At 36.3% G+C, this 14,571-nt stretch overlaps 2 protein-coding genes across 2 annotated transcripts; both read right to left on the bottom strand.

The window, feature by feature from the left end:
• Positions 1-331: 331 nt before the first annotated feature.
• Positions 332-2,699, bottom strand: PDS1 (4-hydroxyphenylpyruvate dioxygenase). The gene is made up of 2 exons (XM_012975417.2): positions 1,293-2,699; positions 332-675 (listed from the first exon to the last, which is right to left on the bottom strand). The coding sequence occupies exons 1-2, from the start codon at positions 2,603-2,605 to the stop codon at positions 501-503; spliced, it is 1,488 nt and encodes a 495-aa protein (XP_012830871.2). The 5' UTR covers positions 2,606-2,699; the 3' UTR covers positions 332-500.
• Positions 2,700-4,826: 2,127 nt separating this feature from the next.
• LOC105951936 (anaphase-promoting complex subunit) lies at positions 4,827-14,518 on the bottom strand. Its single transcript, XM_012975419.2, has 20 exons — positions 14,248-14,518; positions 13,993-14,152; positions 13,603-13,724; positions 12,751-12,985; positions 11,847-12,024; positions 11,636-11,714; positions 11,448-11,533; positions 10,284-10,413; positions 10,081-10,113; positions 9,291-9,539; positions 9,000-9,077; positions 8,635-8,894; positions 8,004-8,063; positions 7,809-7,876; positions 7,021-7,126; positions 6,785-6,926; positions 6,133-6,231; positions 5,641-5,905; positions 5,374-5,441; positions 4,827-5,215 (listed from the first exon to the last, which is right to left on the bottom strand). The coding sequence occupies exons 1-20, from the start codon at positions 14,416-14,418 to the stop codon at positions 5,042-5,044; spliced, it is 2,763 nt and encodes a 920-aa protein (XP_012830873.2). The 5' UTR covers positions 14,419-14,518; the 3' UTR covers positions 4,827-5,041.
• Between the last annotated feature and the right edge of the window lie 53 nt (positions 14,519-14,571).

Genomic DNA, 14,571 nt, shown 5'->3' on the forward strand with positions numbered 1-14,571 from the left:
AGTTGAGGAAGGTAGTTGTAATCAGCAAAACATGATGGGATTTTTCATAATTCAACTATCCTAATAGCAACTTTAGTTATTTTCTTGACTTCAATTAAGTTGAATTCTAATAGATTGTTGTAAACTATAACAAAACAAGCTCTGTCAATTTGAAGACTTCATTTTGAGTAAACATGATACAATTTTCAGATGCAAAGAAATTTTATCAACCCCTCGCCCTATGTTGGCTCCATCACCATTTATAAAATACAATAGAGAAAAGTCGAAAACATTTCGTGTTTTTACGCATCAAAAAATTCCGCGATCTCGCTTGAAAAAGATACCTAAAACGTTTAAAATACAATCATTATATATTTATTCCAACGGCCAAAGTCGTTCGTCAAAGTGATTATTACAAACAACGATATCTGCGACTAAGTAGAGCAACATATGTTCGAACTATATAGGCCTGCCTTAGAATATATATAGATATAGATATAGATAGATATAGTTGTTTAGAATCAAGAGTCTTGTTTTGCAGATTCGAGTGTTTTTTCATATTCTTCGATAGATTTAAAGAGTTCGGAAAAATTCCCCTTTCCGAATCCTCCACATCCACCCTTCTGGTACGTCTTTCCCTCCTCATCTTTCAGCATACAACCTACTCGCTGAATTATCTCTATGAATATAGTCGGCCTGCACAAATAAAAATTACACAAGTTTCAACTAAAGTAAACTTCGACGAAAAAAAAAAAAATTTATAATTTTCTTCAATACTACAAAAATAACAAACTCTTAATATCAACAATCACAAGTCAATAAAATTTATCGACATTTAAAAACGAGTCCGTATTTCGATCGAGCATGTGAAGATAATTAGTCAAAACTCAGCCCCTTTCATCACAGGATACTTCCCAAACACAAAATCGATCGATCCTATCGACATTGTAACTGTGACAAAATCGATCGATCCTATCGACATTGTAACTGTGACAAAATCGATCAATCCTATCGATATTGTAACTGTGACAAAATCGATCAATCTTATCGACATTGCCAAACGAGGCCAAAGAAGCTAAATTCCCAAACATCATACATATCTTCAAACTATCGTACGAAACAATTAGCTAACTTTAACATATTCAACCATCACAAGATTAAGGGATAGTAAATTAATTAACCGGTCTCGTAAGTTCCCAACGATACCTATCATAAGGGACAATTAACTATCGAATAACATCATTAACATTAACCACCACAAGATTAAGGGAACAACAATAATTGATCGGATTCGTAAGTTTCGAAATCGTTACCTATCACCGACAGGCTTGGTGAAAATCTGGAGCAAAGTTCCTTGATCGTCTCGATCGACCAAGATCCCCAATTCCTCGCACTCTTCGATCTGTTCGTCGCTCAAAACATCTCCAGCCCTGCTCTTCAAGTTCCTGTAATAAGTAGGCGGAGGAGATGGCATAAAATCGAACCCTCCAATGCAACTCCTCTTCCTCATTTCTCGAAGCGTCTTGAAAATATCTTCGCTCACTAATGCCAAATGCTGCACACCCGCGCCTTCGTTGTGCTCCAAATACGTCTGGATTTGGCTCTTTCGCTTTGTGCCGAAAACGGGCTCGTTTAACGGGAGCAGAACGTTTTCGTCGTTGTTTGCGAGAACCACCGAATTTAAGCCGCTGTCGGCTGTGCCGACGTCTTCGGCTGAGAATTCGGCGAATTCGTGAAAGCCGGTTAGCTTTTTTAGGTAATCTACAGCTGGTTCGAGTTTGGGTACATTGCCCACGGCGTGGTCGAGTTTTCTGATTCCGTAATCGAGATCTTGGTATGAAATTGCGTTGTCCAAGGGTTCGAAATCGGGTAAAAAGAAGCCGTTCGAAGCTGATTCAATGTCGTTGTAACTGACGAATCGGAGCACGGCGTCTCCGTACAGATGGACTTCGGCGATGGAGGTTTTGTTGTCGGAGAGGAGGACGGGAGGGGATATGGGTACGGCACCGCGGGAGATGGCGGCGGAGTAGGCGGAGAAGGCGGATTCGACCTGGATGGCGACGGCGCGGACGGCGAGTCCGTGGGAGGAGGTGAAGGAGCGGTGGGCGGAGAGGGAGAAGCTGGGGATGGAGGCGGAGGAGGGGGAGGAGATTGAGGGGGAGTAGGCGGCGGTGAAGAGGAAGTTGAGTTGGCCGGAGCGGAGGAGGTAGGAGGCGTGGGCGGAGTTACCGGTGGAGAGGTCGGATTTGGCGACGAGGGGCATGCCGAGGCCCCAGGAGAAGCGGCGGGCGGTGTTGGTGGCGTCGCCGCACCAGAATTCAATGTGGTGGAAGCGGTGAACGGGGAAGTGGTCGGACCTGGGGTTTGCTCGGACGAAGTTTTTGAAGCCCACCAGCTTGAATTCTGCATGCGCAGATGTGGAATCGGATGCTGCGGCGGCGGCGGCGGCGGCGGAGGTGGTGGAGGATTCTTTGCCCATTGTTTGGTGGTGTGAGTTTGTTGGTTTTGCCTTTACTGCTAGAGTTAGTCCACGGTGGTGGAATCTGTGGTGGTGGTGGTGGTGGTGGTTGTGAGGTGGAGCATTTAGAGAGAGAAGAAAGTAGAGAGAGAGAGAATTACTGGTCATGTAAATGAGATTTGTTTGTTCGTATTGTTCCAAGGGTTTAATAGTAAATTCATCTACCTTGGTTTTGTTGGGTATCCAATTAAGTGGTCACCAATTTGAATGGATATTTGATTATTATATAATCTATTTAATTAGGTAATATTAATATATTTATTTTTATTGATATATAGTTTCATTATTGCAAGAAAGGTGACAAGGAAATTGAAATATTATTGAATATGGAAAGTGAATGCACATTATATAGAATTAGCAACACAGTATACATCATTTATTTCTAATAGAATTATCAATTATGTTTAGGCGGCGGATATATACAAACCCATTTTTTTATTAGTTCAGACCTCCAACCTAAAAATACTAATTTACCCTTAATGAAATTCAAAATCAAATAAAAAACAAAAATCATAAAATAAAAAAAAAAAAACAAAACAAAAACAAAACCGGCGATACAACACCGATTTTGACTTGTAAAGTCGACGTTGTGTCGCCGATTTGGTTAACAAAAATCGGCATTGTGGCGCCGATTTTCGTGTACAAAATCGGTCTGCGTAAACCGATTTGGAAAACCAATGAAAACAAAAACAAAATCAATTTCAATCTCAATTTGTTTTTCTAAAATCGGCTAAAGTATTGCAACCCAACAAGAAGTAAGCATAGATTAATATTCATCCACGCATATTTATCAAGAATCGATGCTCGATTAATGTTTTTGAATTGACAAACAAAAGTTTAGTAAAAAGGACTTACTTGTTGGTGGTAGTGGGGTGGTGGTGGTGATGGTGGGGTGGTGGTGATGGTGCGGTGGAGGTGGTGCGGGGGGTGGGTCGCTGGTTGTCGCTGACGTGGTGGAAGTCTCGCTGGTCGGTGTCTCGGCGGTCTGGCGTCGGCAGTTGTGAGTTTTTTTTTTTTTTTTGCTTTTCTTTTTGTTTTTTTTTTAATGTTTTTTTAATTTTTAAAAATTTTTTTTTTGATCTTGAACAAATTAAAAATAGGGGTTGTTTGTATTTGGGTATTATTTATTGATACAGGTATATTCGTCTTCTTTGTTCTTTGGTCTTGATGTAATAAAATCAGATTAATTTACGGGCTTGAACTAATAAACCCCTTTATGTGGGTTTAAACTAATAAAAGAAATGGGCTTGCATATATCTGCCGTCTTATGTTTAACCATAAGGAACCTTGTTTTTATTTTCTAAACTTGTCAATTTAAATTGGTTTATACTTTATTTCTTTAACGATAAAATATATACAACGAGCTTTGCTTTGTTGTTCTTATAGTAAATATAATATTTTAACTACATTAAAAATCTTTTTTTTTTACTTAATTTAGAGGTGATTAATAATATTTTAAAGCTAATCAAATCAACCAAAAGAGTCCTTAGTACATATGACAAAGTTCTTGGATATATATAGGATGTGTTGTACACACATCATGTAACTTGTGGATATATATGATCAATTAGAAATCAATTTCGACATGGATTTTAGGAAGAAAAAGAAAACAGAAAAGGGTAATAAATAATTAAAGGTACAAGTCATGTAACACATAGTACGATATATTGGATATGTAGATAATAAGAAAATAATAGAAAGGGAGAAAAGCAGCATGAAGAAATGTCACAATCTAATTAGTTGTATATATCTTGTCACCAAACCAAACACGGTACTAGTTCCGGACCATATACGTAATAGTTAATCAACCGTTACAGTACCAAATTTAGTGGAATTTTCTAGATTATGTGGAATATTCTCCCGTTTGTATCCATTTTACCCCAATTCGAGCTCCACATTTTGAAACAAAATGATTATAAAATGTGTCTCTTGGCTTGTAAATATCAGATGGTGGTGCATCATAAACTACATTTTTGCACAAAACAAATACAAACTAGAACATTCCACGGGATCTAAGAAATTACGTTGAATTTGACACCATAAAGGTCGAACGTGTAAGAAGATTCATAGTTGATGGGTGTGTTTGTAATTACCCAACAAGAGGTGTTTTTTCGTAATTTGACCTTACCTCATGGGTGACCCGTAATTTACATATATATATTTATCATGTAATGATTTTTAGATTTATACCAACTACCACACAAATCAAAGTTCCACCACCAAATAAATAAAACTTAAAAGAAGTCACATGTGTACGCCAAACCTAATTCTAATAATAAACATGCATGAAATTATAGCCCAGATAAATGCACACAGATATTCACGGTTCTTTAGTGTAAAACACCATGAATTACGTGATTTCTATCATATCAGAGAAACCAAACTTATCTGCTAGTCCATATTTATATATATAGTTCACAAAGAAGAAACAATACAAAAAACTTCATACGACATGATAATTACATGCAATGCAGACACCACAGCGCCTATAAATAATGCCGTTACTACAAACTCGATATTTTGTACGTATTTATCTGAAGATTATTAGGACTTACTTGACAAAATATTGAAGAAAGAATCACCCGTATCTTGTGGATTCTCGTATGCCGTAATATGCTTCTTAAAAGAATAAGCAGCTTCTTCCCTCTCATCCAATTGCCCCAGCTTGTCGTAAACAATGGCCATCAGGTAGAAAGCTTCCGATGCTAATTCATGACACTGTAGCACAAGCAATACGTCAATCTTATAATATAGATTATTTTGGAATCTCAATCTTTCGTATCAAGACAGAGATGTTGCCAGTGAATAAAAGATCTTAGTTTTTTATTTTTATTTTTGTTAAAAATAAAATTGTCTTCTAGTAACTAGTAACCAACCTCCAAGAGCTGAAGTTCTTCTGAAGCTTGTCTTAAAGGTTCCAGCACCATCTCTGGATTGTCTGAAACTATTGGAGAAAAAAAAAACGTGTTAAGAACCTAAGGAAAGCAGAAAAGAAGAACGGCTATTGCAATTTCTTTTGCGTCTGATTTCTAACTACCCTTTTAATTGATAGACTACAAAGTATTTCAATTCAATTTCTTTCAGACTGACATAACCTAACCCACATGAAGAAGGAATCGCAAATCATCCTGGTTTTCGAATACCTGAAAAGGTTGGGTCTGCTAAATAGCATTTTGCTTCTGTAATAAATGCTCGAGAACGAAGCTCCAAACCACCATGACCGAGAAGCATAGGAAACGAACTATGTAAAAGGGCCAAAGCCTTTTTCGCATGATTTGATCCAAGAGAGAGCCATAACTCAGCCAATATTAGTGTTGCAGAGGCTTTGAGAAGATCCAAGTTAAATGACTGACAAAAAGAAAGGCTAGCCAAAGCGTAAGGAATTCCTGAAACAGCGTTGCCTGACCTCTGAAACGGACAAAAAATAAAACAAAATGAATTTCAGCAAAAGAAAATGACTCGAGATGGTCGAAAAACCAAATGCTGTCCAGAGAAAAAGTGTTTGATGCATATAACCTGTTTAATTTGGCTACATAACATATAATAACTTGTTAGTGAAAATGAAATGGTCGATGAAATTATCATAGCGAGAAGAAAGTTGTTAAAGGGTTACAGTACCGCCAAATCGTATATACCTTGTGTATCTCAGCAAGCAACAGAAGAACAGTAGCATTTTTAACTTGCATATTAAACTTGTAACAAGTGCAGAACAGAGAGTGTGCAACAGCTGCTGCCTGCAAGAACGACTCACATAAGAGACAAATAAAAAAAAAAATAGGGAATCTGATATGCAGGTCTGCTTATGTTATTTCGTGAATGACACATTAAATTTTTGTGAAAGAAAACTGCAAACAAATCAAAAGGAATGCACGAATTAACAAAATATTTGCATTTATCATTTTATTTTCTTTTGGGAATCTAAAATTGTACATGGACAAAGGGGAAATGCAGCAGCATAATATTCGTCCAACTCCAATACCCTGTCTAAAACAAACTCAATCCTAGACCAATTATGATAAAAGTGTAAGTTTTGTTTAATTTAAGGATTTTGCACTCGATCTTGAAGGATTTGGTTTGGACTAGGATTTTTTTGTAAATGGGGTCACTTGTACTAAGATTTTGCCTCGGTTTTTCCTGGTATCTGAATGTCTTCGAGTTTATTAGGATATTTATCATTCAGTAGTATCATAATATGAAGCACCGTCAAAAAGCCTAAAACAAGTACCACATTCGAGATTCCTACTGTATTTTATAAAGCATAAAAATAAGAAAAAAAAAATACTAAACCTGTGTATACTGGTTTGCAGCAAGTAATGTTCGAGCATTACGGAGACTAGCTTCTGTCTTTAGCTCCATGTCAACACCAGTTACAGAAGACGCCAAAACCCCAAGCTCGTTACAGAATTGCTGAGCTAGTTTTAAGTGTCCCCTGAAGGAGAAGTCAAGAACCAAGTAAACAGTGAACTATCTTTATGTGGTAATGTAGTCATTGGATAATTAATATTAAACGTACTATACTATACCTATGTAAAGCACAGTCATGCAGCAACTGCAGTTTCAGTATCAGGATTCTGGACTTTGAAACACACATGAACTTCTCTTCTGCTATTTTCAGTGCAGCAAAAGCATCTGCAGATACACACAGATAGAATGGAATAAGCAACAGGAAGCGACAGCTGTACATGAAAGCTTGTACACATGTTTTACTGGGAAAATAACACGTGATGGGAGATAAGATAATCTCTCTCAATTGTAATATTTTGTCGTTGGGGTGGGGGTGGGGGGGGGGGGGGGGGGGTGGAGATGGGGTTGCAACAAAATCATATCAGAAATTAGCACGAAGGCATCCTAATGAAAAGAAGAAATGATCAGACGCAAAAAAAAAAAAAAAAAAAAAAAAAAAAAACTCAAACACCAACTATTTTTCTGGAGCTTTGATTAGTTATGCAATACAATTCGCAGACAGCTATTTTTCTTTATGTAAACCACACTTCCATTTTCATCATTGCTTTGCGTTAAATAGTAACCTTGCCTTTTTGTCAGGTAAATAATCTTTCCGGGAGATAGAGAAACAACCAACAAGCTAATTGTAGAAATGATATTTTTTCAGGATATTAGAGAACAGCAAAGTTGGTTCTTCCATTTAAATAAACCAATAATTAAGAGATTATGGCAATTATAATAAAACTAAAACATTAAACTAAACCTTGACAAAACAGCTAAAAGTGGTAATTCTAGCAATAACACCAGTGCACCTCATTGGCATCAGAAAAGAAAAATAGATCTAATCAAAATATTCAAATTATCCAACCTTTGTATCCTTTATAGACAGCCATATGTTGGATGAGCTTGGAGTATGCTAATGCAGCATCAGATAAACTGCAAAAAAACAAGATGATAGTCTTTTTTATGGTGTGACAGTAATTAGTAGATATATGAGCAGCAGTTGAAAAAAGGCATTAAATAGCAGCAGCAGCTAATAGAGCCCGGCAGTTGTCGCAATTACCTTGACGAATCTGCAAAGCATGTTGAATAAACCAGCGCATTCATTCGAGCTAGAGGAGCACTGGATCAAAGAGATGGAGAAATATGAGAAAATCGCAATAGAAAATTGAAGATATCGCATAAAAAGAGAGAATCCACATAGAAATGGAGAAATGACACTGCATGGTCATTACCGCTTTGTTACAGAACGATAGGATGGTAACGATATACTGTAGATAACTTTATATAACAGAGACACTAAAAATTGTACATAAATCTCTAAAATTCAGCATTATTCACTAATTTAACATTGTTACAACGCTAAAAACACAATAAAGTAGAAAAAACAAACTTGGGAATCAAGTCACTGTTCACATTTCTGCAAGAAATTGTAACAGATAGATCATACTTGAAAAGAAGAGATCTTTAATGCCCATTGTGAAAAGGATAATTTAAATACAAGGCCCGGTAGGAAATGAAGACTCGGCATAATTTAAATATTACGCGTATTAGCATACTTGAAACTATGCAAATCACATACACATACAGGGTACAAAGATACATGAATGAACATGCATGCCATTGATCAAAGGAAATGCAAAATTATCTCTAACTTGAAATACTGATGATATGTAGGGAATCCAATAGATCACCTGCCATACATCTCCCAAGAACTAGCACGAACCAAATAAGAAGACCCTAATAACTGTAACACTGATCCGGGAATTGAACTTGGCTGTGCAGAAAACTGGAATGCGTCATTGCTCCTGGTTTCATTTTCTTGGGTGAAAATTAATGAGCCTGTTGGCTTCTTCAAACTATTCAGCCATGATGCGCAGAAAGCACCATCAACAGTCATGACAGAACTTTCATCACCAAACTCATTAATTAGACGAGAACTCAACCATAACTCCTGCAGCAAACATGAAGACGATATAAAAAAGGCACCTTATTCTTGTATTTAAAAAAAAATCCACTGAAGAGTTTTACTAAGCATGAATCGGTTGAAGCATAGAACCTTGTAAACATTGGCAGGGCTTGTTCTAAGCTTCATTGAAGCCTTTGGGCCAAATGAAAGTAGTGGTCTTTGAACATGCTGCAAATACAAAATGCAACCTCAATAAATGAGTGGAGTCATGAAGAAAAGAGAATGCCCTTTGATTCTTATTACATGAATGATGAACCCCAGGCTATAATAGTTTCTTTGGATTTATCCAATATCCAATCAAATTTAAAACACCAAGTAAAAACATACCGAACTTTTTTTTGCAATACAGCCTATACAACAACAAATGAAAAACATTCTCACCGTAATTTCATATTTAGCAATTTCAAGATGAATAGATGCCACCAGTCGTTTCAACTTTAGACCTTCAGCCCTCTTTAAGGATCTCCGTAGCAGCACAAATAACTGTTGTTGTACAGATAATGAAGTGCCCATACCAGCAACAGGCCAGTATGATGATCCAATAATTCCAGATGTCTTTGATATTCCAACTTCAGACAAGAGATTAGAAATTGCCGCCAGTGTATATGCGAGGCATGTGTCATCACTGTACTGCACATTTTAGAAAAAACCAGAAAATCAGAAGAATGCTTTCATAAGCTAAAATAAATTAGGAATTTATGTTAAGGTAATAATGAATATTTAAATATATTAAATTAATGCTCAAAAGGGAAGAGACAACTGAAGCGGAACCTAACGGTGACAATCTAAGCCTATAAAAATATAAAGACTGAAAACAAAATTTTCAAGAACAATCATGACAGAACTTATGCATATTTGAATCAAAGTTAATCATTTGGCGAAGGTTTGGTCTTTTACTAACACTGGTTCCAGTTATCGTTTAGGTTAAATTCCAAACAAAAATATAAGTTTGGTAACATCTATTTGGTAGACAAACGTTACCAAACTGTGTCACCGTTCATTTGATTTGCTCATCATGTTACTTCTCCGTTTTAAAACAATAGAACAGTTGGCTGGAGATGGATAAAAACACCCACTTACTAAGAATATAGGAAAGTGCATAACCTACTCCAGTTCATCAAAAGAAAAATGTGAGAATAAATAAAATAGACTTTGAAATATGAATATGCACCTGCTGAGAAACTCGAACTGCTTCAGTTAAAACCTGAACATGTGAAGAGAAGGATTAGTCATTTTGTCACCATCAGAAGGATAGATCCTTAAAATATCATTTGCAACATGCGACACTCCCGACAAACCAAAACAGTTGGCAACAAGAAAGAGAAAACACCAGAAGATGAGCAGAGTGGAGGTGATTGAACTCAATATGCTTACTTCCAAAGCTTGCTTCGGGTGCCCCAAATGAAAATGCATCATTCCTAAACATAACAAAGCAATTTCATATCTCCCAAAGCTACTGGATCCAGATGCAGGGGGTCCACTTTCGATTCCTTCAGTTCCTGCACTTTATCATGAATAGTACCCATATAAGGTGATTTCCAAAAGATATCGTCAAAAGGATAGGGAGAATACCAATATTCAACTCCAAAACGATGAGTTACCAAATAGTAAATGTTCATATGTGAACTTCGTCTCAATGTCATACATGACAACGAAGACTTTACCATATGAAAAGGCGGTGATGATAACATTATAGTTTATCCGATTAAATTCACACTCTTCAGCAAAAATATGTTACCTACTACTATAAGAATGTAAATCATTGAACAGTATTTGCTACATTGACACAAATCCAGCACCAAAAGGACAAAATTTACAGAATTTTTTTATATTGATGATTCTCAGACATCTGGTATAGATAAAACATTAGAATGAGAAACTAAAGAGGACCCATAAATTTTGCTGAACATTAGATGTATGATATCATCAGCTACCTAAAGTGGTGTTCGATAACATAAAGCATTCAAGTTTTTTATGTAGTATCGATGTGAGCTTAACAATAGGTACAAAAGGGACCATAATTTAATATGGTACTATATGAGTTTCAAATACTAACAAAGTTTAAGAATGAGAAAAAATATTTATTTCATTCTAAATTGCATCATGAATACCACATAGGATGCAAATATACCTAGTGTCCATTATACGTCTTTCCCTGTACTTGTGGTCACTGTGGAAATATCAACCTATATACTCTATCTGGAACTTAGGTTAACAGTTAACAACATTAGATTATTTCATTGTGATCTAAAAAAGAAAAATCAGCACAATTAGGAAAATTATTCTATGGTTGATGTATCAACTACATTTTCTTGTCCCCTCAAGAAATGCTCTTATTTGGATTGATCCAGTTACATTTTCCCTCTCACTAGACCTAAGCCAAACAAAATAATGCATTTCTCATCCATTAATTGCTTCCTCATAAATTCCCTTTACGTTTGATTGAGCCTATAGGCTTTTCTCTTCTCCTGAAATATAATTATCAAATTTTCATGGTTGCAAATTAACAAGATGAAAGCTACATGCATCAATGCATACCTATAATCAAAATAACGGTGAAGGTTCTCCAATGCACTCGGATAGTCATCGTGGTGAAGGCTATTCAAATAATTTAAGTAGTGAACCTGCAATTGGAGATGGAGACAAAAATGTTGTCAAAAGTCCAGCTAAATATATTTTTTATTCAAATAATAAACAAGTTAGTATTAGACCCATAAGCAACTCACCCGATGTAATTCGGGTGCCAATTGTTGAAGATTTTTTAGCATAGACTCAAAAGCATTGTGCGGGAAGGAGCTTCCACGCCTGCCACAGAAAGAAAACTATTGAAACCAGTGACTGTGAAATGAAATCGCAGAAATAGATTTTATCGAGTTTAATAACCATAATTGAAGATTTCATTTTAATCCATAGAAAATGAGATGAAAAATCACTCACTTCTCAATAGCATCTGCTTGCTCTGATAGGTAGCCTTGTACCTGCCAATTTGTATGTAGGAAAGTCCCATTACTGGAGTCGCTACTCCTCGATATATCACTGGAAGAGAACGCACAAGAAGTGACTTCTGCATTCCTATCAATATGTCCTAGCCTTGAGCTCGAAGACATATTAGTATCTATGTCCATTAAAATGAAAATATCAAACGATCGTATCTTGAACTAGTAAGCGTAAAAAATAAGTAGTATTGGAATCACAGGATCAGTTACTCAAATAGCCATAACATTGTGCTGATGCTAAAACCTCAAACACTAAGCGTCAGTTACTCTAGATAGTAAGAAAACCCATAGAACTGTCTAAGTAAATGAGACAAGATACATTATCATTTATCAACAGTTAGCCCTTGTTTGTTATAAAATCATATATCTGGAATTGGAATAAAAGGTAAAAGTAGAACTGACAGAAAGAAGAGAATACATATTGAGTGAGTATATCCCTGCTGAAAGCTTCTTTTCATGAAAAGAGAGAATAATAACAAAATGTTAACATTTATATAATTTATATGTATGAGCTCCGTCAAGACTACAGTTTCATAAACCAGATGGAAATTCAAGCGCATTGTAGATGTGAGATATCCTTCTGCCACTATATAGTCTTTTGAAGCAAAGAAGGATTGTAGAAGAAAAAAGAAAAGCATCTGTTGCCCAGACTTCCAGGTTGGCCACAAAAAAATTCGTTAAAAAGTTATTCATTTAACACTTTATCAATTTTACAAAGATGGGAGAAATTTCTAACCCGAGTAAAACAAAAGTATAACATTTAACAGGTCATGGTAAATCCTTCATACGAGTCAAAGAACTTCGATCTTGCACACATGAAAATATTATATAATAGAGTAATATACCTTCATCTAATTCAGAAAAAACTTTGGATGCATGCCCACGGTAAGGAATTCTTCCGACTTCCATGCTACTTTCCTCAAAATCTTCACTATCTTTCTCGTAATTAAAATTTTCCATATCCATATTCTCAAACTCTGATGGAACATTTGGATCATTAGAGGAATACTCATACGGAGGGTACCCTGAGAGGGATTCCTTACAATATGACCCTATATTTGTTAAAAGGTGGCAGATACCCTGCAAAGAGAAAATAGTTTTGAGATATGTATTTCCCGAAGTATCAATCGTAGAAGGTCTGACTTTAGTAAACTGTACACATAATGGTTGGTATTACAGGAAGTACTCCCTCACCAACATAAATTTCTTGACCATATACTTTCAGGAATTTTGCACTGTTTCATCCACTTATCAGATATAGTACCATACAAATGGAAAACAACGAATAACAGCTTAATATCAACGTATCATAATGGAAACTTTGAAAAATGACCTGTTTTGGTCACAATATGTTCTCATGTACTGTAGCAAGACATATATATGGCTGGTAACTACCAAACTGTTTACGAAAAACTGATAAGCATAATAACTAATGACGCAAAATGTGAAGCGTATAACTGTATGTCTTATGATGTATAAGCTACTCTCATGCCCTTATATACAAATACATCCAAAAACATAATAGAAGGACGGTGTGGCATCTACATGCTCTAAGAGAAGCTGCACATTTGACCTTGTTGATTTGTGAGGTTGATATGATTGTGAGTTTGAGGAGACTGTATGGGAGGCGTTTCCCCAGAATAATTACCTCGAATATCAGCATGTTCAAATGGAGACAAAATGTTGAATATAATTACCTCGAATGACATTTGATTGAAGGCAAGCAAGCAACGCCTTATAAAGATGCCAATATTACTGTTAGGATCCAACATAATTTGATCATCGTCCATAACATTAGAGTCAGAGCCCCCTAAAATCCCTGATCATAGACACTAAATCAGAAACACTTTCTTAAATATTCTAAAGCAACAGTAGCAAACGAAAATCACAACGCCAGGAATCAAATTATAACCATTTGAAGAACCAATCAAGTACACCAACATATTACTGCTAACCATCATTTTGGCAACGATTAGCCTTAAATTTTGCAACAAAAATAATAACACATCAAATTCATAATCCCATTCCAAATAAAAACAGGTAATTAGATTCATAATGCTTTCAAGATAATAAGAAAAGACATTTACCTCGCAAATCAGCAAAGAAATTAAACAAGTCATCCGGTGATGACAACGATGAAAGCCTCCGAGTTAAGTGATCACTCAACCAGTGATTGAGCAAGCCACCAATCTCCCTCAACTGATCAATCAGTTCATCTACAGTCGGCTCAAAAATGCCATCACATGCCTAAACAATTCAAAAACAAATAAAATTACCTGAATTGCCCATTTCCGGATGAAGATAAGACGATAAATATCAAAATTATTAGCTGAGATTCAAACCTTTGTGAGTGATATCAGGAAAATGCCGAGGCTGTTGTGCTGGGAAACGGATGAGAAAGGAAACGGAACGGAGATTTGAGAAGGCGGCGCGTACACTTGAACCAAAATGCAGATGGAGAGCTTGTGGGGTGTGATGGCGAAGCTCGCCGGCGGCTTGGAAACGGTGGCCATTGCCGGAGGGGAAAACGGATTGGGAATGGGCGGGAGGGTTGTATTGTATCTAGGGTTTTTGAATGGGGACTGTTTTTGTGATTTTATGAAATTTGAGGCATTTAAAGTGGATAAATAATTGTATTTTCTGCCCCTCCATCTTCAGTTAATTCA

This window comes from Erythranthe guttata, chromosome 13, assembly GCF_056151865.1.
Source record: "Erythranthe guttata isolate IM_541 chromosome 13, IM_541, whole genome shotgun sequence".
Classification (NCBI taxonomy): domain Eukaryota; kingdom Viridiplantae; phylum Streptophyta; class Magnoliopsida; order Lamiales; family Phrymaceae; genus Erythranthe; species Erythranthe guttata.

Bases quoted from the DNA above. Each gene is read 5' to 3' on its own strand.
- PDS1 (XM_012975417.2), bottom strand. From the start codon at position 2,605: ATGACCAGTAATTCTCTCTCTCTCTACTTTCTTCTCTCTCTAAATGCT. The intron at 676-1,292 runs GTAACGATTTCG...TTATTTGTGCAG, and splicing joins ACCAAGCCTGTCGGTGATAG to GCCGACTATATTCATAGAGA.
- LOC105951936 (XM_012975419.2), bottom strand. From the start codon at position 14,418: ATGGCCACCGTTTCCAAGCCGCCGGCGAGCTTCGCCATCACACCCCAC. The intron at 10,114-10,283 runs GTAAGCATATTG...TCACATGTTCAG, and splicing joins ACCCGAAGCAAGCTTTGGAA to GTTTTAACTGAAGCAGTTCG. The intron at 5,216-5,373 runs GTTGGTTACTAG...CTTGTGCTACAG, and splicing joins AAGAACTTCAGCTCTTGGAG to TGTCATGAATTAGCATCGGA.